The following is a 23,438-nucleotide window of genomic DNA, read 5'->3' as shown; positions in this document are numbered from 1 at the left end:
ATGTCACGTCACATCCATCACAGTTCCTCAAAACATGTTCTGTAACGGCGTGTCATTGGGTTATCCAGAGCTAACAATAGTACGCACTTTCACTAGAATAACAGTGGGTGTTAAGTATAGCTTGAATCAACAGTCTATGGATCAGACTCTCTCACCTAAGACACAGAAAAAAAGCAGCTTGAGCCAAATTTAGCAACACAATGACCCATTTAGTAACAAAAGCACACACAAACACATTATCTGTAGATGTATGTGGTTCACCAACAGCTAGTAATATGGATGAGACAAAACAACACTCCCTTTATGAAATCAAAACAGCAAAACTTTATATGTTAAATGTTTGGTCATGTTCAGTCTGTCCATCAAGGGAATACTTGGTCTATGTATGGACTGAAAAAAGACTTCAAACAGGCTCAAATGAGGAGGCTTTGGCAAGTGGACATTGGTGATGACAGTTTTAGGACAAGGCTATAATTATGTGGCACAAACTCATACAGGACAGAGACAAACACTGGCAGTGGCTCAGTGCGTCCACGTGATGTCTGGATTCTGTTGTGATGCTGATCTCCAGCAGCAACAACTCTTTGAGTCGCCCCCTTGTGGCTGTAACATGAGTGTGTCAGACAGTCAGAGAGAAACGCAAACCCAAAGCCATGTTTTTGTCCTCCCTAAGGGTTATTAACATTAATCATTTGTTTTGTGTCTAATCCTATTATTCATTTATTTTTAAGCAGTGTTGGGTTGAGAAATTGAGAGTCTAATATGTGACAACGTTATGAATAATATTGGACAAAGATATGTATCATGTTATTTCATTAAAGTATGTAAAATGGCTCAGTAAATAGCCTCCACCGCTAAAGCAGAGACTGTGTTGGATGCATGTTGTTGGCCTCCAGTGAGCTTGAGAGTATCCCATGATTCCGCGCTGCGCTGTGACCTCTCGGCGCAGTAGAAGAAGACTGTGCGTACTGCGCACGCTGCCAGGGGCTGCTTTTGCTATCGCTGCTCTGAACTGACCATGGCGGCTTCAAAGCCAGTCGAGCCGGACTCCGGGACGGGTTTGCCCCGCTGGCAGGTGGCCCTGTTGGTCGGGACCCCCATAGTGCTGGGTGTGGGGGCTGTTTACTTGTGGAACCGCAGCAGGACGAAGCAGGCGCGAGCTAAAGGCAGCGGGGAGCGGAAGACTCCCGAAGGCAGTGCTAGTCCCGTGCAGGGCCAAGACGCAGCAAAAGACAACCCAGAGCCGAACCTGGTAATGGAGCCTTTACGTGTGTCTGTGCGTTTCCACATGGCTCCACATTAGACTCACTGACAGGCCTGTCTTTGGTAAAAAGGTTTAGAAACGCGCCTGTTTGAACTCAAGGACACACCGCTGTCAGTCACTGACAGTCCACTGTACGAGGCCATTAGCCCCCGGTCTGTCTTCTGGATTAGCTCATGTCACTGTGCGACCTACAGAGTGTAGATGTGTTTGCTTCATGTGCAAAGTGTTTATTTAATCAACAGATCCACGCGGTTGTGAGTGAAACCTTGTTAGTGATCGGCTGTTAGCTCGTCCTGAGTTGTGGGTCTTGCAGGTATAAGAGAGAGGCGTGTCATACTCACTACCACGAGGCGGGATCATACACTACTGGCTTTGTACAATAGAGGTATTTCTATTGTATCACGTTATCGTTTTACATGATCTTGTTTAGCAAATGGAAAGTCTAATTCCATTGCAATTCATTCCAAAGAGGAAAGGTTTCTCTTTCAGCTTGATTTCATTCATGTGTGGTAGGCTAGTGATTTATTACTGTGTTGTAACATTCAGTTTGATAAACTTTCTCTAAGCTTCAGTCCTAATAGATAATGTATTTGAGTTGGAGCAATATATTAATCTGTGAATGGCACAGTCTTCTTTCCACACACTAAAATGAGTTGCAGATTCATTGACCCAAAACAAAAAACAGCTTCAAGTAAGACATGGGACATTTTTCATTGATGTTGACGGGTATGATATTTTATTTTCTTGTAGAGCCCTTTGGATAAAGCCCAGGCAGCAAAGAACAAAGGAAATAAATACTTCAAAGCTGGAAAGTATGAGAATGCGATCCAGTGTTACACAGAAGCCATCAGCCTCTGTCCCACAGAGCAGAAGAGCGACCTGTCAACGTTTTACCAGAACCGAGCTGCGGCCTACGAACAGCTGGTGAGTGTTTTAAAGACAAAGACCGTGTGTGCAATAAGTCTACCATCTTTACTCATTTGTTTGCCTTATTTGGTGTAACGGACCACCACGAGAGTAGAACTTACTGTATGTTTGGACCTTTCTTTTCTCTGGTATTTTCAAATACATTTTTGACTTGGATTTGGTGCCTTCATAACCTGCTCTTTCTTTCTCTTTTACCATTGATTAAAAGCCTCAAGAGTTTGCTATGGCTTTTCAGTGTTGCCTATTTAATCCATGTTTCGAAATGAATTTGTCTTCTTCCTTTCAGAGTAAATGGACAGAGGTGGTCCAGGACTGCACTAAAGCTGTGGAGTTTAACCCACGCTACATCAAGGCCTTGTTCCGGAGGGCCAAAGCTCTGGAGAAGCTCGACAACAAGAAAGAATGTCTGGAAGGTACAAACTTATCTTATTACGTTCATGTTATGCCATGGTGTTCACTTTGCACAATGCCACATCAGTTTTTATATCTGGTGCCGAATCCAACCTCCAAACAAAATCACAATCTCCATAATCACAAGCAACAAGTGTCCGTGTGTGTTTCATAATATAATACTAATGTTCTATCAGGAGCAGTGAAGTGTGATCGTCTCTATTGTTGGAGTTGAATGAATTGTGCCAAAATCAAGGCCTGACATTGCTCAGAATGTTTTGCTGTGTAAGTTCCTAAAAAAAAAAAAAAATGATGGTCTTAAACATGTCCAGCTGCAGTTTGGGAACAGGCCACGGTTTTTACATACTGAGATATGTTCTTACCCGAGCTTAGTCGAGTTGATTCGCACCTGTCTGTCTTTGTGCTCAATCACGCAAATGTTATTAGCAATTAGCCTCTCCCAGCAACGGTATAGCCCTAAACTGGGGTAAAGTTAGAAGCTACCAAGCTCTTCCATGTTTTTTCTATTTAAATAGTTATGTGAAACGTTATACGATCAAAGTCTAGTTACACAAAATTAAACATGTCGATTTTCTAAGCAGATGTAAAGGGGGACTATATTGTGAGGCGTAATAACACCTGGAGTACTTTGATGATATTACTGCGCGGACTTATCACAATATAGTGCCCCTTTTATCTGCTTAGAAAATCGACATGTTTAGTTTGTGTAACTAGACTTGGTTCGTTTAGCTTTTCACGTAACGGTATTTAAATAGAGAAAACGTGGAACAGCTTGGTAGCTTCTAACTTTACCCCAGTTTGGGGCTATGAATATGCTGGAAGAGGCTAAATGCTAATAACATTTGCGTGACTGAGCGCACGCACAAAGACCAGACAGTTACGCATCAACTAAACAATGAACTATGTGCAATTTTTTCTGCGATTGAGGCCTTAAATCTTTGTATTTGGGCATTAAAAAATGGCATTTAAAAGCATTAAATTTGACTTAAATTGACAGCCCTGAATCGAAAGCCTTTAGTATTATTATCACATACATTTATAAAGCAAATACAAATGAATTGTGCTCAACAAGAGCCGACTGCTTCCACAGTTTAGGTATTCATAGCATGTTTTACTTTAACCTCTTCACTTCGACTTAACCCAAATCTAAATATAGACAAAAATGAGACGGAAATAGCATCAAGGAGTCCATGAAAGAGTGACAAAATCGCAGCAAGACGGGCGAGAAAAAGTAATGCCAAAGCAACAAAAAAACGCAACAAAAATACAATGAAAAAGTGACGCCAATCCAGCAACAAAGCAAGGACAAATCTTAGATCAGGCCTTAGCTTTCAAATGAGGCGTTACACTGCAAGGCGGCGAGCTCCAGTCGAGAAGCATTTAGAATTATTTGTGTAAAGATGAACTTGAGAAATGTGGATGGGATATTACACTGTTACCTAACCCTCAAATGCCAGGAGTGCATTCATTCCCTCACTCTTGTTGGTGTTTGTCTCAACCTTTTGTTTTTGATTGTTGCTTTGTGCCGCACAGACGTTACAGCGGTCTGTATCCTCGAGGCTTTCCAGAATCAACTGAGTATGCTGCTGGCGGACAAAGTGCTCAAACAGCTGGGCAAAGAGAAGGCCAAGGAGAAGTACAAGGTAGGTGTTTTCAGTCTTTAGCAGTTTCACTACGTGCACTGTGTTGTTAAGGTCCGTATCGTTGCTACAGAATCGGGAGCCCTTGATGCCTTCTCCTCAGTTCATCAAGTCTTACTTTAGTTCTTTCACCGACGACATCATCTCACAGCCGCTACAAAAAGGAGAGAAGAAGGATGAGGACAAGGACAAAGAGGGCGAGGCGGCGGAGGTCTCTGAGAGGTGAGGTGATGCTTCTCTCTGGGCAGTGAGAAAGTAGACAGTGGGGTTGTTCCGCTCATTGTTGCCTTCTTCTTAAATCATCTGTTTGGGTTCCTCAGCTCGGGCTACCTGAAAGCAAAGCAGTACATGGAGGAGGAGAACTACGACAAAATCATCAGCGAATGCACGAAGGAGATCGACTCGGAGGGACGGTACACGGCGGAGGCCTTGTTGCTACGGGCGACGTTTTACCTCCTGATCGGGATCTCAACAGCTGCTCAGCCCGATCTGGACCGCGTAATCAACATGAAGGACGCCAATGTGAAGGTGAACCAGCTCGCCCTTTTAGATGCTAGGATACAAGTGATGAAAGTAATAAAAAGAAATTCAAAAGGGCCATTTAAATTCATGCAGTTAGCAATTATTAAATGCTTTGATATTTTAGGAGATGTAATGTCAGTGAAACTAAAAAAATATCTAAAAAAGAAATGGCAATGGGACTCTTTAAAGGGGCTAGAAGCAAGTTGGCCATTGTATGCTCACTACTGCCACCTCAGGTCATACATGTAACTGCACCTTGTAGATTAAGCTTTACAGCGCTTTGAGTGACAGTGCAGGATTTTAGAGGCAGTTGTGGTGAACAGGTCTGGGCTCATTCTACACATTAGGACATGGCTGGACCATGTAGGGGGAGGAAAATACATTATTTTTTACATGTTTAAACTCTGTATAGTCCCTTTAAGCGTGAGCTCTACTACTGCCAGTTTCATGAAGTAACTGCTCTGGTTTGAAGCATTATTTTTTGTAAGGTATGGCAGTGGACATCACAATTTATCTGAAAATCTGTCTTTGCTCATGAACCATTACAGTAAAAGCTATATTTATTTATTTTTATATATAAAGAATGAAATGGAAAAGAAATTAAATTTGAGCGAGATCAATGAGAAGATTTGTTTCTTTGCCATATTCTCCTGCCATCATGTGATTCCTTGCATTCGTTTTGCGGTTACTGTAATACAATATGTTTTAAACGACTGACTGTAAAGTGCTCAGAAAATGTGTTTAGTAATACAGACATCATAAAAAATCAATATCAATAAAAGGGAGATTAGAAGAAGCGGTTAGGCATTAGTCGTTGAGTTGGCCCATCAGAAAGGGGTGTTTTTGAGCTTCTGAGCCATAACACTGTTTTGTACAGCTGAGTAACATTGTCTAAAATAAGACCGTGCTCAAACAGTGCTCAGTGACAATTATGTAAATAAATTGTGACTCCTTTTCTCTTTCAAATCCTTGTAGTTACGAGCCAACGCTTTGATCAAACGAGGGAGTATGTACATGCAGCAGCAGCAGCCTCTTCTCTCCACGCAAGACTTCAACATGGCTGCCGAGATCGACACGCGAAACCCAGACGTTTACCACCACAGGGGCCAGGTGAGAGGGGGCAGGATTTATTTTGACTTAATTTGACGGCCCAATACGGACATGGTTGCTGGTTTTGTTGCAGTTGAAGATCTTGCTGGACCAGGTGGATGAAGCCGTTGGAGACTTTGATGAGTGTATTCTTCTTAGACCTGACTATGCGCTGGCACAGGCACAGAAGTGCTTTGCACTTGTAAGTCGCAAGTATTTTCTTCAATTGTGTCATCATTGCTTTATAAAGTTCTTGTGGGTGTAGATTTGACAATAACAGCTTTGTCCCATGTGTTTCTCAGTATAGACAAGCTTATACTGGAAATAACCCTTCACAAGTACAGACAGCCATGGACGGCTTTGAGGCCGTCATCAAAAGATTTCCAAAATGTGCAGAAGGCTACGCTCTGTACGCTCAGGTAAGAAACACAAGTTTAGAAGAAGCTCTTTTATTATTTTAAGATTTTGACTTCATTTTAGGAGCAAAAAAGTTATATATTAAGTGCACATTAGTCTTTATCCTTCAGTAATCAATATCCTGTTTGAGCATCTCATTGAGATTTTTTGCAGTTGACTTGGTTAACTCAGACAGTTTGCAACTCACTTCATTTGAAATGGGAGTTTTTTTTGTATTGGAACTAAAACACTTTTTTATTACAGGCTTTGACAGATCAGCAGCAGTTTGGCAAAGCAGATGAGATGTACGACAAGTGTATCGAGCTGGAGCCAGACAATGCCACCACATATGTCCACAAAGGGTATGAACATGAATAACACAACAAATCTTCTATGTATGTGATGATAATCAATATTTATCTCGTTTTGTTTGTAGTTTATTGCAGCTGCAGTGGAAACAGGACCTGGACTTGGGTCTAGACCTCATTAGTAAGGCCATTGAAATTGACAACAAATGTGACTTTGCCTATGAAACTATGGGAACAATCGAGGTACAAAGGTGAGATGACGTTTTCTCTAAAGCCCTGTTTGCAGTAGTGTGTATCTTACAACCAGATACAGCGTTTGAAATGAGACGCTGCATCTAATTTTAAGCATTTTTAACCAATCGCAAACTAGCAGACGAGCTGTATTTAGAAGTTCGGGAGGTTCACTTTGCTTCCTGAAAATTCTAAAATGTGCTTTTAACTTATCCCTATGAATTATGAGGATGTTAAAAATGCGTTAGAAAAGTTATGAATGAGTTTTGGCCACAACTCAGTTTAAACCGAAAACATTTGACACTGGGCCTTATGTGTTGCTATAATGTATGTCACTATATACTGTGTTTATATTTATGACAGACACGTCAAGCTGGGGTTTATATAGCTTCTCTAATAAACTATTTCTTTTTTTTTTTCCCCAGGGGTAATCTGGACAAGGCTATAGACATGTTCAACAAGGCCATAAACTTAGCCAAATCTGAGATGGAGATGGCCCATTTGTATTCCTTATGTGACGCTGCGTACGCCCAAACAGAAGTGGCCCGAAAGTACGGTCTGAAACCTCCAACCCTGTAAGCTCTGTCTGCCAAGCGAATGCCAGTCTCCAGTCTTCATTGCTGAACGTAACTGTGTTTAAATATCTGCAACTGCCTGAACTTGCTTTGATGAATAAAGAATAATTTGAGATACTGAATGAATACAAGAGAAACGTAAAGGGGGGGGGGGAATGCCTATCGTGTTTACAGTGTTTTTAAATGGTTCACTGTAAAAAATAAGAAAAAAAGAAAAAAAAAACGGCTTTGGCAGTCGTCAAGCTCGTTGCATTGTGGGTTATCTCTCTGAACAGCCCTTAAAAGAAACTTCAGCTGGATTTGTCGAGCCAAGCATTGCTCCAGGTCTTCTGTCATGAAACATGTTTGTGTAATGGGTGACATGTGTTTCAAGCAGTAGGAAAGATATAATATGCAAGGTTTTATTACAGCACTTCTTTTTATTGCTGGCCTTAATACAACATATTTACACCTTATTGCTTCATTACGCTTCCTTGATTTGCACGGAAGCGAAGAAGCACTCAGCCAAATAACTGACAAAGGGGGCAGTAGAGAAAGTACTGACTGTTTTTATGGCTATTTTGAACTACAAAACGGGAAAGGAGTCAATCTCAAATTTAACCTGAGAGTGAATACAAGAGTTTACCCCCAAAAACTGGACTGGTACTTCAAATTTACCTCCAAAGAAAGGTCATTGTTGAATTCATGACAGTTTTCACTTTTCCCAAATGAAGCACTTATAATTTAACATGGACCAGTTTTTTTTTTTAACAGATGCCACCTTGAAATCTTGCATAGTATGTCTTTTCCAATACACTTCTTTTTTTTCTTTTTTTTTTCAACCAGTCTGCTGAAATCTTAAACAGGAAACACTGTGAGAGATTTGTCATTTGAATGGACAGTTCACTTGTTAATTTTATCTGCTGATCTAAAATGTTTTCGTCCATCTACTACTTCCATATTCGTAGCATAGTGAAATGCAAGATTAAAGAGTAACGGTCAACTGTGTCTGTGATTGTAAAAGCTGGAGTCGTTCCCGCGCATAAGAAACCGTTTAGGCACCAGACGTTTTGATTATGTTGAGAATGCCAGGTTTGTTTTTTATTTTTTCTGAATATCTGTGCGGCATGTTCACCCTCAATGTAAATGCTATGCTTGTTCAAAACACTAGTAATTACTATCAGAGGTATAAGAGTTGATTTGACTTTACTAAAATTGTTGTTGGTTATTTTTGAGAATGTGTTTTTTTTTTTTTATTGCCTCTAGCTTCAGAAGACGGCACAAGGGATTGGATAGTTGTAGTTTATCCAAGCTCACTTAAAAGAAATAGAAATGATTTATTTTCTAATTTAATGTACAATGTTTATTTTTATGCCCTATTTGTTCATTTGACAAAGTAACTACATCTCTGTTTATTATGTTGGTTCTCCTTGACCCAGAGCTTATGGTGAACACATACTGTCCTCTGCGGGAAAATAATGCACGTCTTGGCTCGTAAAAGTGTTTATTTTCCACTATTGCTCAGGGTGAATCCTGTGAAACCTGAAAGCAGTACTGACAAATGATCACTTCCATGTTAAAACCTGCTGCTGATGTTTCAATTTGGTGATTTTCCATCTTTCCTACAAAATTTGGAGCTCAGATATATATAGACATGCATATACACGGATATTCTTTATTCATGATATTTATGGTGACCAAAGTAAAGAATATTAAGTCCCAATAAAGTGATAATTCCTTGAAAATTGGGTCCTCTATTCTTTCGCCCTGTCTGTTTCAGCTTTATAACTCAGCGGTTAGCACTTGTGCTTCACAGCAAGAAGGTCCTCTGTTCGATTCCCACCTGGATGCGGATGTTCTCCCGTGTCTGTAGGTCTCTGGCTGCTCTGGTTCCCCCACCACTAAAAACATGGACTTTAAGGCAAGGGCAGTGGTGGAAAGAAACAAAGCAAAAAGTACAATAGGTCTGTATATGTACTTTCTACTCACTACATTTTTAATTGGGTTGAAAGTAAAAGTATTTTATTTTCAATGTGACCTCTCAATGAACTGGTTTAGTCCCAGTTTAGACTTGGTTTAGTGATTTATACCTTGTATTAGATCTGGTTTAGACCTGGTTTAATCCACGTTAAGTTCCTGTTTTTGACCTAAGTTAGTGGTTTACTCATTTAGACCTGGTTTGATTCAAATGATTTAAGAACTGCATATTAAACTCTTAAATACTTTTACTTTTTACTGGTAAAGTACATTTTACAGTGCATACTTTTATACTTTTACATAAGTAAACATTTTATCAGATACTTTTACTTTTGGTCCTGTATCTTTATGGCAGAAAACATTTTAAAATCAAGTTAAAGATGCACTATGCAACTTTTTAGGTGAAAAAGCAAATCTTAATATTTCCACGTATTTAACCTTTTAGTGACTCGCTGGTGTTACGGTGCAGCATGGCACCTTTACATTCCCTCACAGTGGCCTCTATGATGCTCCAGGATCAATTGTTTTAGGGGTTTGTACCAGAAACGGGCCAGGAACCCCAAAACAAATGATTCTGGAGCGTCATAAAGGCCACTGTGAGGGAATGTAAAGGTGCCATGCTGCACCCACAGGGCCACTGAGTCACTAAAAGGTCAAATGTATGCACACATCAAGTCTTTTTTATTTCACATAAAAAGTTACATAGTGCATCTTTAATATGTTCACTTTAAATAATTCACTTGAATGGACTTCACAAATTATATGTTGTTTTACACTTAAAAATATACAAAAAATAGTAGCTTTTTATTTCATCTTGAAATCATCGGGGCTCAATTGAGACCTCGTCACCCACCAAGGGGTCCTGATCCAAAAGCATTAGGGTGTGTATGTGAGAGTGAGTGGCTGATGGTGGTTAGAGGGCCAATGGCACAGATTGGCAGCCTCGCTCTCCGTCAGTCTACCCCAGGGCAGGTACCACCATCAAGTATGGAGTGAATTATCCCATGTAAAGCGCTTTATGACCATGCCTATACAAACAAAGTGCTTTATTTCATTCATTCATTCATTCATTCATTCATTCATTCATTCATTCATTCATTCATTCATTCATTCATTCATTCATTCAAACTTGAATGAACAGAATCTTAGTCCATAGTTTCTATTCTTAGACACGCTTTGTTGGATAGCAATCATCCAACAAAGCGTGATTTTGTTTTACGTTGTTTAGATCATGATATAAAATTAATAAAGATATTAATTATTATTTATTAAACGGTCATTGGTTGAGTTTGCGACACATGAGTCGGTTGGCGGCATTGACGTGTCTGATCACAACAATGGCGGAGTCCGCGGAGGAAGCTCAGAGCCGGAGCTGGTGAGGACATTTCGATCGAGAATATCGGTTGATTTGTATTATTTACTTGTCAGATAAACACGACAGTATCGTATACAGCTATCCGGTATATTTGATCATCTACGCGTTTATTAAATCCATGTACGACTTTTAAAGCTAACAAAAGCTAGCTGTTAATCCTAGAAACCTGTTCGATTATGTTGCAGAGCTAACCTGCTAATCTCAATTAACGTCATTTTGCTGAGTTGACCAAACTGAGACTGGTTACAATAACTGTGAGGGCCGGACAAACGCGTCTAAATGTCTGCTGCTGTGTGTTCATTCTTTATTAACGAACAGACTAAGGGCCAGTTTAGCGATAAAGCTAATAAAACTAGCCAAGGAGTTTCCCTTTAAATTCTGCTGAGCTCTGTAGTTAATCAGACACTTCTGTTTCTGAATTTAGCGATTTAATATCTAAATATCAATATAAGATGCTCAATTTTCATTTATATATGCGTCATAATATGAATGTGTGTTATTGACCAGACTATTTATATTAATTAAACATCTTTATTCATCTGAGCTAATGTTCTTCTGCCTCCTTAACTGTCATGTGAGGAAATATATATATATAGTGATGAAGCAGCTGACAGGCCTTAAATCCTCATTACACAGATGACAGACATTTGAAACAACAAGTGGCAAGATTATTTTAGCATTACATGTGTGTCACAGGAGCCAGGACTTGGCTGAGGCTTTGGACTCTGGGTCAGACCTAGAGATGGACAGAGGATACACTCCGGAGCAGGACGCTTCACCTCAACACAGGGCCAAGATGTGGAAGGTAACAGTTCATTGTATTCATTTGTTTCATGACTTTATACCAACGTAGTGTCTATAATCAAGAGTCAGACGGTGACGGCACTGTGTGTGTATGAGGTCCCCAGACTGGAAAATCTGGCCCTGTTGTAAAGACATGCATCTATTATAGAAAATATGCAGTCAGGCCACACCCACCTCTTGGATATACCTATAATCAGTCTAAATGTTAAAGTTGTTCCTGGAGATTTTACCTGTTTTGTTGATTGATTGTACATTATGTTATATTCTTTGCCTCTACACTTTCATACATTACATTACATATGCATCAGCTATGTATTGATTCATATTTCTAATTGTCAGACTGCTCTAAACGTCTCTGGAAAAGGGGACAGTTTGTCGAATTGGGACGGTGTCCTGGATTTACCAGAACAGACTCTCATTCAAGACCGCAGTCAGCAGCTGATCGGTGAGTCAATACCATTATCACGGAAAAAATGCCAGGAATTAATCTATTGAATGGAGTTCACGGATGTTTTGATTGTGTCGAGTTGTTTCCCAATGCCTCTTGGTTTTGTGGTATTCTAGTATTTACTTAGAGACACTGTATATTGTGGTTGTTGAAAGTAGAAATACTTCATATCATAGGGACGTTTCTTTGATTTATGTCGATGGAAAATGTGCTTCTTCTTTTTTTTCATATATGAAGGACACCACAAGAGCAAGTTGCTTTAGTTAGATTTCCAACAGAGACGGGACAAACGGGACAGGATCAGGTTAAGCTCTAAATAGATGCCCTCAGAGAGCCAATCTGTTCCAAAATATCGGAAAGATCAATGAGACAAAAAGGCTGACACAAAGGGGGCTGGTTCCCTGCTATTGGCAATACATTGTCATGTTTTTGGCAAGACACTTCGCGACACTTCGAAACACTGGTGAAGAATAAAACTTAATGGATTATTGCTTTCCTGCATCAAGTTAGGCTGGTTATTATTGAAGGTATATTACTTTAAAAGAAGATACTACCAACACAGAATTAAATCACAAAAGAAAGTTACTTGGGTTTCCTTGGAAAAAAATTATGTTAAATTGAATACGAGATAATATTTAAAGTGGCAATTTAGGTACTTGAAGGTTCATACTTCCCAGCAGTATATATTCTATTTAAAGGAACAGTCCACCGTTTTTACACCGTTTTATTGAGATATGTTCTTACCTGACCATAGACGAGTTGATGCGTACCTGTCTGGTCTTTGTGCGTGCGCTCAGTCACACAAAAAGGCCAAAGATGTTGTTAGCATTCGGCCTCTCCCAGTATATTCCTATGGCTCCAAACGGGGTAATATTAGAAGCAACCACGCTCTTCCACGGGCACAAAGACCAGACAGGTACGTATCAACTTGTCTAAGCTCAGATAGGAACATATATCAGTATGCAAAAACGGTGGCTTTTCACTATGTCTGCCTGTAACACATATCTTGTTTGTTTTCTTTGTGTGTGTAGGGAAGCTGGGTTTTTCGGAGGAGGAGAGGGGAGACGTGGAGGCTGATGTTGAGGCAGTTATCACTTTTTACTGTAAATCTCGAAATGTTACCTTCAGCACAGACCTGAGCTTTCCACACCTGCTTAAACCACTGCTCGGTCTGAATCTTCCTCGCAGCGACCTCTACAACTGCTTCTACGCACTCATGAACAAGTACATCCCCAGGTGGGTCACGCTGGCACGCTCCTTTTGTTGAAGTAGAAAGAAGAATCTCTTATATTTTGGGTTTTTGTGTTGCAGAGACTGTGTCCCAAAAGGCCGGCCTTTCCACCTGTTCAGATTACTCCTGCAATACCATGAGCCCGAACTCTGCTCTTTTCTCGACACGAAAAAAATCACTCCAGACTCGTACGCCATGAGCTGGGTATGATGTTCTGTCTATGATTTAACAATTAAGCAGATGTTTATTTTAAAAAGTCACAACAAAATGTGTCAAGTCTCTCTAAGAGCCACAGTTTCCATTGTGTGGCAAACCTTAGTTCCTTTTAAAGTTGATCCGATCTCCTCATGAACGTCTTAAACTGATTTCCATCTTGCTCTATGTCTTTGTTTTTTCAGCTGGGCAGCCTGTTCTCCAGCCACTGCCTTCCCGAGGTGACACAGACTTTATGGGACTGCTACTTCCGGCAAACGGACCCCTTCCTCATCTTCTTCCTCATGCTCGTCATACTCGTCAATGCCAAGTGTGTAACAAAACAAGTTAAATCGACATCACAGGCGGATTTGTGCTGTGGGACTCATTTGTCTTTGTTGTTTGTCCCTTCAGAGAATCCATACTTGCGCTGGAAGCAGGCAGCAAAGAGGACATCGTCAGTAAGTTGTTTTTCCTCTTTTTTTTTGTGTCGATTACAGTAAGCAGCTGCAGTTTAACAGAGCATTCCTCTGTCACAGAAATGCTCGAGGAATCTCCGTCTCTTTTGGAAAGTGAAGACATTGAAGACCTGTTTTCTCTGGCCCAGTATTACCAGACCAAAACCCCTTTGTCCCTCAGAAAGGTAAGGCACTGTATAATCTGTTAGCAAAGAACAGTTTTCAAAGTGCAGTAAAAGTATAAAACTAATGATGCCTAACTTTTGCGGGGTGTGAGATTATGTACAATTCTAAACGTTTATTTTAAGATTAAACAGGACTTGATATCTGCTTCAAACAAATAAAACCGCTCCAGTGATGCATTATGCTGGTGATAATTGGAAAAAATACTACAATAAATACATGTTTTCGTTTAGTTTGAATGGAAAACTGCCCCCACGCCAGTGATTGTTTTAATGGAGGTTGTTAAAAGTTTGAAATCCACTTTCAAATTGTTAGATCCTTTAAAAGATACACTGATACAGTAATAAATAGCTTCAAAATCATCTAAAATCTTAATAAATTATTTCTTTCTCCTACGGGTCCCACTAAAATAAAATCCTGTAAAACAATTAAACTAGCAATGGACAGAACTGCAATAAACAAGTAAAAGCAATATTATACATTTAAATAAAGGAAGGACCACAAAATCTGTTCAAATTTAAAAGCCAGATATTTTTCAAAGTGGTCTGTTTCATGCCGTGAGAATATCAGCCGGGATAACCCACATTGAGCTGCTGTGTGTTTGTCCTGAAAACCACAATCCCACAATGCCTTTGCTTTGCTTCTGCGTCAGATGAATCAGAATCTGTTCGGGAGCAGCCTGTTGGCTCTGAAGGAGGAGGAGATCGACCTGAGCCAGGCCCTGTGCCTCCCTGTGTCTGTGCCCGAGATCCTGCAGGCCAACCAGCTGCAGCAGGTCCGTCACCACCACCGTTCTCACACAATTTATATCTTCTACCTTTTTAGAAAGCATTTGTGTGGTTGCAGAAAGTGAAGGGGGTTCTGTACACATCATTTAAATTAGGCTTGAAACACTTATGTCGTGTCCATGTCTAAACCTCTTAAGTGTGACGGATGACAAGTGTTTTTGCACAATAGGACGGAGTGCGTTTCTTTGTCGTGGACTGCCGACCGGCTGAACAGTACAACTCTGGTCACTTATCCACAGCTTTTCACTTGGACTCAGACTTGGTGAGTGGATCTGCTCTGGAGGCTGTTAACTGAGGTAAAAAAAATATAAGACACTAATATTTCAGTGCTTGTTTCCGTCCCTCAGATGCTGCAGAACCCGTCAGAGTTCGCCCTCTCGGTGAAGTCTCTGCTGGAGGCGCAGAAACAGTCTCTGGAGTCGGGGTCGATCGCGAGCGGAGAGCACCTGTGCTTCATGGGCAGCGGCCGCGAGGAGGAGGACATGTACATGAACATGGTGCTGGCACATTTCCTGCAGGTGAGAGGAGACGGCTGCGGTGGATGCAAGAGTCACACGTTAGCTCCACAGGTTTAGAAGTTATCTGTGCAGCCTCTCAGTCATCCAGGACGATCAATGTCGACCGAAGGCTCCTAAAATGTCATCTATGTATTTTAAGACTGAGGACAAGTTTTGAGGAAGTTTTATTAGTTAAAATGGACCAGTTTCTATTTCTGTTGGCTTCTTTGTTATCCTCTTAACCCTAAGCACATTTCTCTAGTTTGGCATTACCCAAATCTAATGTGCTGGAAAAGCAACAATAACACGATAAAAGTGTGACAAAAACACACGACTAAAGAGTGATGAAAAAGTGACAAAAAAAGTGGAAAAACTTGACACAAACGCAGTGAAAAAGCAACAAAGAAAGCGACGAAAAGGCAACAAAAAATGACCCAAAAAAGCAATTAAAAAAGACGAGAATTTAACAAAAACATGTTCAAAGTGTGACAAAAAAACGACAAAAACATGACTAAAGAGTGATGAAAAAGCAACAAAAAAAATCAACAACAAAGAGCGACAAAATGGTGACAATAACGCTGTGCAGGTCTTAGCTTTCAAATGAGCCAACTCTGGCCAGTCAGTTTGACCTGTCCTGGACTCCAGAGTGTTATTATCTCTAGTATCTCTCTCAGAAATAGTCCTGTCTATCTTGTTTGATGCAGGAAAGCCAGTCCAACAAGTCCTGTCCAGATCATTACTCATTCTAAATGTAGTTTTACCATTACAATTACCATTATCCTAGCTCCTTCTGGTTAAATTGATATTTTCATCTATCAGTTAAATATAAAAGCATAACGTTTCTCCCTCTTTTGTGTGGTCGCAGAAAAGCAAAGAGTATGTCAGTATCGCTAAAGGAGGCTTCATGGGTGAGTCACTATATTACTTGCTGCTGTGAATTTTTTTGTTTAGTGCTGGTTATTGACTGAGACTTGTTTCCTGTAGCCCTGCAGAAACACCTGGTGGACATGAACATTGAAGGACTGGACCCCTCTTACCTCAACTGGATCGTCAGCACCTCCGGGTCCCACAGCAGCCTGAGCTCTGCAGACGTAAGCGCCTTTTAATAGAATGGGCTCTCACAGTGCCCAGGCCTTTTTTTGATACTTCTCTTTTATAGGTAGGTCGTATAAGCCTGATGTTAAAATCATAAATGTTTTTCTATGATTAAAAACTCCACACTGATTACAATATTTATTATTTTAAGTATCAGATCAGACTTTAATGTTGTAACTAAAGGATAAATAGAAAGGTATAAACACTTCCTGAACTCACTGTAACCACCTTTACTCCAGTTTTATTTCAAGTTTAAAGGGATATTTCAGATTTTTTTTTTACATGGGGCCTCATTTCCTAGTTATCCAGAGTGTTGTGGATTTCTGGAGATTTTTTTAATTTTATTCATGCAGTCCTTATATTTGAAGAGTTTAGTGGTGCTAGTGCTAGGCTAGTGAATGTCTATGGTAACTAGTAGCCTGCATTAAAAACAGTCTGACCCAAGCACAGTGCACCTGAGGGATATCACTTATAACACCAGACTACCCATATAAATGTCTGTGTTGACTAAATATTTTTTTTAAAGTATAACCATTTTGCATTTAAAATAACTTATATTTGAGCAGCATCAGCTTCCTGGTTGTAAGCTACACTCGATGGCGGAGTGATCTGCTATAGGTTACCGGATCTACAGTCGTTTGTTTAACGCATTACTACACGTGGAATTCACAAAGGAGCTTTCTACAAATCAGATCTGGCAACGTTTGGTGGACCACCCTATGATTTTGAAGACGTTTTTAATGCAGGCTACTAGTTACCATAGACATGCACTAGCCTGGCACTAGCCTAGCACCACTAAACTCTTCAAATATAAGGACTGCATGAATTAAAAAAAAACAAACAAACAGAAATCTACAACACTCTGGACAACTAATGAGGCCCTATGTCAAAAATCCTGAAATATCCCTTTAATTATACTAGCTCTTACGTTTGACCACAGGGGGAGCTGTGCAGCCCGGGGGACAGCAAAGGAGTCAAGTCTCTTATGAACAAAATGACATTTGCACTGAAGTCGAAGTCCGTGAATGTGAAGGAGAAGATGATTAGTTTCATTGAGAACACGTCAGCTCCAGTCGACAAGTAGGTGCACTTAGTCACTTCTTATTCCTGTCACGGTTGACCAATGCTCTGAGTGTGCTCATGAGTTGCAGCAGGGGGAGGGAAGTAGAGATATTTAAAGTGACAGGATTTTACATTCACAAACCTTTATTTGCCTTATTTCACACTAGAATATCTTTCAATCTGCCTTGGCCCGAGAAGGTGGTTCCAGATCGGTAAGACTTTGAGTTGTCGGTCACAGCATGCCCACGGCTGCAGCGCACGTCAGCCCGCCGGGCTGGAGCGCATGCTCAGTGTCTTCTCATTCATTTAAAAGCCTAGGACATAGTAATCATCAGGCAGCACTGTTGATCATAACCTGTCTTCACGCTTCACTAACATCCAAATGCTTATTAGTTTAAAGAGCAACTCACGACTAGGACTGCATGATATAAGAAAACTCTGTCTTGAATACTGTCGAAAAATAGTATAACAATAGAATTAATAGGTTTCATTGACGTGAAATCACAACATTCTAATAGTTTAAAATTGAGGTGAATTGAGCTGTAAAGTCTATGACGAATTGCAGATATTTTTGTCTTAGTTTTCGGTTAATATCTCAGTCATTACTGGAAGATTCCACATGAAACAAAACTGTTAAGTTCATTGTCTCTGTCAGCACATAATGCTTATTTTATTTGCTTATTTTCTCTGAAAGGCGTCCCATTAAGTGGTGACACTATTCAAAAACATTAGAGTGATATTGTCCAGTAGAAAGGACTTTCAGACATAAAAATGATATGTCAGGTTTGTGAATCCAGTCAAATACTGTTGAGGAAAAACACTTGTTAATTTTGCTTTGGAGATTTCCTACAAAAACTGTATTTCTCCCATTGAGTTGTTTTGGCCCTGCCCTCCACCCGACACTCTGACATCATCACGTTCTAAATTGTGAACGCCACATTTTAAATACTGTGCGTTTCATTAACTTAAACAGTCAAACACTTTCCATCAAATTGTGACCAACAAAAAAAAGCTAAGGTGGAACTAAACTTGGGAAATCATGACTAAAACTGAACGTGACCCTGCAAGTTGTGAATTGCGCCATCAAACTTGTTTTTGGATGTAAGAAAATGTCAAAGTTAACAATGAGTCTGAACCACAACTAACAATTTAATTTACTCTCTTCCGCTTTCATTGTTTGTAATAAAGAAATCAAGTACAGGCCCTTAAGTTGCTGTGTTTATGTAAATCTCAGTCAGATGAAAACCTCAGTGATTTCGCGATTTGTATTGCGGCTTCTTCTTGTAATGCGGGTATCGAATATTACGATCACGATAATTTGCCGATATATTGTGCAGCCCTACTCACGTATGTTGCCTAGTCATGGTTCAAAACTTAACAGAAACCAGAGCTTCTTTACTTGTTCAGAACTGTCTTTTTTCATGTCATTAGTGCTTCATATGCTAACCAGGGCTACGCTAAGGTCATCAATAAGCTCACATTGTATATAAAAAAAAACATGCCTTCTTATAGTAGCTCTGTTTAGCATTGAGTAACTAATAAGTAGCACTACTGTCGTTTCATCTAACCCCATTCTTTATTGCCAGTCAGTTCTGGGCTTTCCTTACAGCTTTCTGGACTCCTTCATATCATCCCTTGAAAAGATCATGTCAACAATGTGTTTTGTCTTTAGGCATGTGAGCAGCAGTGATCGTGTTGGCAAACCATACAGAGGAGTGAAGCCAGTTTTCAGTATCGGGGATGAGGAGGAGTATGACACGGGTAAATCAAAGCCGATAACCGCGTAACTTTTGATGTGAAAATGGTAACAAGAGTGTTTAACCTTCTCACGTTTCCTCAGATGAAATCGACAGCTCGTCCATGTCCGATGACGACAGGAAGGAGATTGTGAATATTCAGACCTGGATTAATAAACCGGATGTAAAGCACCACATTCCCTGCAACGAGGTGAAGGAGACAGGACACATGTTTCCAAGGTGAGAGGGTTCACACTACTAAATATCAAGCATTGGCTTAAATGACTTGAATTGAGGAAATATATCTCGTTTTGAGAGGTTTTCACTCATTTAGACTTTTTTCCTGATCTGACCAAGATTATTTTGCTAGTTTGATGACATTTCAGATTGGATCTATGGTAAATCTCGCTTGAAATAAGAAAGTAAAACTGCCAATGGGACAAGACCATTTTTCTTACCCCATTGGCAGAGAAACCTACTTAGATTTTTCATCTTCTTACTTGCATTGTGATTAAGATGCCTCTTCCTTACCTTAGTCCTTCATGTATTACTAATTTAGGCCTGGTCTTCACTGGTATCTGTGAACTTTATACTTTTCACATTTCCGGGTTAGAAATTAGAGGCTCTGCCAATGCTGCCTTAAATGTCGATGTCAGTGATAAGTTGGAGCTGAGAGCCTTTGATCAGTAATAAAAGTCACCACAGCATAGAGGAACAGATTGCAGTCATCATAAAGGCGCATTTGTTTGCTGTCATTAAAACCAGCTTTCTCAATGGCTCTGAACAGGGTCCGATCACCTGCTGCTTTATTGTTTATTTAACTAAGGTGGGACAGATGTAGTCGTAGACAATGCCTAAAATACACTACCTGACCAAAAACAAAAAGTCACTCACTCTAATATTTCATTGGAGCGCCTTTAGCTTTGATTACAGCTTGCATTCACTTTGGCATTGTTTTCAACAAGCTACTGCAATGGCAAAATATCCAGTGTTTTAAGTTTTTCTAATATCTTGTTTTAATGATGGGAGAGTGACCACTGTGAACCCGATGAATCTTGACATTGTCATCTTGGAATTTGCCTGTGCCGTCAGGGGAAGATAAATCCATTGATGGAATAACCTGGTCCTTCAGGATGTTCAGCTGATCTCATTCATAGAGCTTCTGAATATAACCCTGACCAACTGCAGCAACCCCTGATCATAATAGTTAGTTACATCCAGGTGTAAACTTTATTTTTGTTCACGCAATGTGTATTTATGTGCTTGTGAAACTTTCCACAGAACGTCAAGATTATTTTACATTTCTCTTAAAAATTGAGGAAGAAAGTAGCATGGTCTCTAAATAAGCTGAATGTGGAATAAAGTTTAGTTTAGTTTAGTTCACTAAAATTCAAACCACTCATGCATGGAAAGAGCTAGTCTCTTTTTTTTATATGTGTGCCTTAAAGGGACTATACAGAGTTTAAAAATGTTAAAATTATGGATTTTCCTCCCGCTACATGTTCCAGCCATGTTCTAATGTGTAGAATGAGCCCAGACATATTCACCACAACTGCCTCTAAAATCCTGCACTGTCACTCAGAAAGTTATTGCTTCGGGTCCAAAGTGCCTTCATGCACGAGCTTAATATAGAAGCTGCAGTTACACGTATGACCTGAGGTGGCAGTAGTGAGTATAAAATGGCCAACTTGCATCTAGCCCCTTTAAAGCTTTTTCCATGGTTTTTAAAAAATGGTCACGCTTTACCGTATTTCCTTTTTGTGATTTCTTTTCAGCCACTTGTTGATCACAGCCACTCACATGTACTGCCTCAGAGAAATCGCGTCTCGAAAAGGGTTCGCCTACATCCAGTCCCGACAGGCTCTGAACTCTGTGGTCAAAATCACGTCAAAGAAGAAGCACCCAGAACTCATCACGTTCAAGTTCGGGACAAACAACTCGTCCGGAGTCGAGATCTCAGCTGTGGAAAGGTATAAATGTCTCCATAATACTTGCTTAATATATTAGCCCTTATCAGCTAATTCTTCTACTTTGAGTCTCAATATTTTCTCTGTTTCCTCATAGATACTTAATACCCAATGCTGGTGACGCTACAAAAGTGATCAAGCAGCAGATCATGAAAGTCCTGGATGCGTTGGAGAGCTCGTAAATGAAGCCTTCCTGTCAAAAACAAACTGCGTGACACGTTTTTGTCCTTTGAGGGAAGTTCTAAAGTCTTTCCCCATTCTCCACCGGCTGCCTCCTCCCTCCTGGACGGGCCCCTGCAGTGGTTACTGTGAAGCCCTGTCTGTTTTGGGGACATGGCCAAAGCCTCTAGGACCGATGTGTGTTGTTGTTAAGGTGCTCCACTGTCATCTAGAAATACTCGTAAGGAAATTTGGGAGTCTATGGCAGTAACACGTTTCCCTTCTGGCCTTAAGGTAGCATTTCGACCCAATCAGTGGCAAGCCTTTTTAATCTTGATACTGATCAAGCAGAACTCTAAGCAGACTTTAATCTTTATTTATGTGGTATTTTTTGACAGATTTCACTTTATCCCTTACTCTTCGGAGTGAGAAACGATCTAAAAATGTGTCTAAAACATCCTGCTTGGTCGTCCTGATGCTGATGGGCCCCTGGACACTGCAACTCGTTACACATTTACCATAACATTACAGAGTTCTGCTTTAACATCTTTGCTTTGTGGACACAGTATTGCAGTTCAGTCCTTTTTTTCTTTTTCTTTTTACACCCCATTTACTTTGCAACTTTACCAAACCTCCTCCTTACCCCCCCAAAAAATGCAGCCTTAACACCACCAAAACTGGGAATCTTAATAACTATGTATTGTAAATAATATTTGAACCAATCTATATTTAGCACGGACCTTTGCGGCGGCTTGGGATATAATTTATTTTCAGCATTTTTATGTGTAAGAAAAAAAAAAAGAAAAAGATTAACCTCATCTCACAGCAGTTTGATGTAGCTCGAAAAACAGCGACATCCTTTTACAAGTCCAGGGTTTGTACATAAACATTTAACACCTCAGTATTTCATTCCATTATAATCAGTGTGTTTTTTCCCATATTAATCCGAGTTCCTGTATTAGCCACTGTAAATGACCTGACTTGAATGGACTGCTGTAATAAGGTTTGCGCAGTTATGAAGAGTTTGTAAGGAAAGACGTTATTATTAATATCTTTGTGTTTTGTCTCGTCCATTGTAACTAATATTAAGCATCATTGTTGTTTTGTTTTTTTTGCTTGCCACTGTTGCCTTTGGCCTCATGCCTGTGAAATGTATTCTTCAAATTAACTAGTGGCAACTTATCGAAAATCCATTGCTACTTTTCCAACTTCTTTTCTCTGTTGCGCTTTACCAAATCAAGACGACTGTGGGGGCTGTATACAATGTAGTGTCTGGTAATAAAGCCACCATTACAATAGTAAAGCTGGCCACTTCTACCAAAACACAAGCTCTTACTCAAACCAAGGCACAATATTAAGGTGGTGACCTGGAGCTTTGACTTTATTTTTGGTGAGACAGAGTTTTGTTACAGAAAGCAGAGACAACACTACAATGCACAGTCCAATTTGGAGCAAAATCCATTAAAACAATGTCCCATATCGACCCACTATCCTTATTTTGGCAACTTGAGCTCGTACAAGAAGGAAGATTGTAAGCTAAATTTCTCTCAAAACCCGCTCAGTTTGGGTATTCATTCTCTTGCGGTTCTTCATTCCTTTGTAACCCATACATCTGTGTTATTAATTTGAGGTTCTCTTCAGTATTTATGACCTGGAAAAACGTTAAAACTGAAATGGGAAAAGGATGTTACCACTCTTCGAAATGCAACTTGTCTGATGTGTAATTTTGCACCTTTAATGTCCTTGCTATTATTTTCTAAGCATTTCTGTTTTTAATAAATGGAAACTATGGACTTGCTGGGCTCATTTTTCTTTATTACCTGTATGTATCTTATTGAGGGGGAAATAACAAAGTAACATTATTAACGTTGTGTACAATGCAAAACATTAAAGGTGCATTATGCAACTTTTTATGCATGAAAAAAAGTGAATATTGGCGCATACTTGACTTTACATCCCTGTGACCTTTCAGAAGCCCCAGGATCAATTTTATTCTTATTCTTATTTATTTTATTTAAAGTCTTTTAGGGTTTATGGATGGAACATCTGGTAACCATGGAGACAGTACCATCAGCGATGAAAATCTCCCAGAAACCCGCAAAAACAATTGACCCTGGAGTGTCC

The 23,438-nt window shown here is 39.9% G+C and overlaps 2 protein-coding genes across 3 annotated transcripts; both read left to right on the top strand.

The window, feature by feature from the left end:
• The first annotated feature begins 949 nt into the window (after positions 1–949).
• Positions 950–7,982, top strand: tomm70a (translocase of outer mitochondrial membrane 70 homolog A). Its single transcript, XM_079574503.1, has 12 exons — positions 950–1,252; positions 2,015–2,188; positions 2,478–2,604; positions 4,136–4,245; positions 4,316–4,464; positions 4,563–4,770; positions 5,740–5,874; positions 5,948–6,055; positions 6,156–6,272; positions 6,514–6,611; positions 6,686–6,808; positions 7,214–7,982. Exons 1-12 carry the CDS (start codon positions 1,019–1,021, stop codon positions 7,365–7,367), a joined length of 1,737 nt encoding a protein of 578 aa, XP_079430629.1. The 5' UTR covers positions 950–1,018; the 3' UTR covers positions 7,368–7,982.
• A 2,640-nt stretch (positions 7,983–10,622) lies between these two features.
• On the top strand, positions 10,623–21,720 carry tbc1d23 (TBC1 domain family, member 23). 2 transcript variants are annotated; one of them, XM_079574912.1, is made up of 19 exons: positions 10,623–10,694; positions 11,391–11,499; positions 11,838–11,943; positions 12,978–13,182; positions 13,258–13,381; positions 13,576–13,700; positions 13,784–13,830; positions 13,909–14,012; positions 14,663–14,785; positions 14,968–15,060; positions 15,146–15,316; positions 16,161–16,203; positions 16,280–16,386; positions 17,331–17,470; positions 17,620–17,664; positions 19,125–19,213; positions 19,293–19,428; positions 20,964–21,158; positions 21,253–21,719. In XM_079574912.1, exons 1-19 carry the CDS (start codon positions 10,657–10,659, stop codon positions 21,335–21,337), a joined length of 2,085 nt encoding a protein of 694 aa, XP_079431038.1. In that variant the 5' UTR covers positions 10,623–10,656; the 3' UTR covers positions 21,338–21,719. The 2 variants fall into 2 exon arrangements, with proteins under 2 accessions (XP_079431038.1, XP_079431039.1); XM_079574913.1 differs by lacking the exon at positions 17,620–17,664 and having other exon boundaries at positions 21,253–21,720.
• The last annotated feature ends 1,718 nt before the right edge of the window (positions 21,721–23,438 follow it).

This window comes from Gobius niger (assembly GCF_951799975.1).
Source record: "Gobius niger genome assembly, chromosome: 17".
NCBI lineage: Eukaryota > Metazoa > Chordata > Actinopteri > Gobiiformes > Gobiidae > Gobius > Gobius niger.
This window is presented reverse-complemented; position numbering and strand designations above follow the sequence as displayed.

Coding starts and splice junctions, on each gene's coding strand:
- tomm70a (XM_079574503.1), top strand. CDS start 1,019: ATGGCGGCTTCAAAGCCAGTCGAGCCGGACTCCGGGACGGGTTTGCCC. Junction 2,605..4,135: donor CAAGAAAGAATGTCTGGAAG/GTACAAACTTAT, acceptor TGTGCCGCACAG/ACGTTACAGCGGTCTGTATC. Junction 6,612..6,685: donor ACCACATATGTCCACAAAGG/GTATGAACATGA, acceptor TTTTGTTTGTAG/TTTATTGCAGCTGCAGTGGA.
- tbc1d23 (XM_079574912.1), top strand. CDS start 10,657: ATGGCGGAGTCCGCGGAGGAAGCTCAGAGCCGGAGCTG. Junction 13,831..13,908: donor CAGCAAAGAGGACATCGTCA/GTAAGTTGTTTT, acceptor CCTCTGTCACAG/AAATGCTCGAGGAATCTCCG. Junction 14,786..14,967: donor AGGCCAACCAGCTGCAGCAG/GTCCGTCACCAC, acceptor TTTGCACAATAG/GACGGAGTGCGTTTCTTTGT.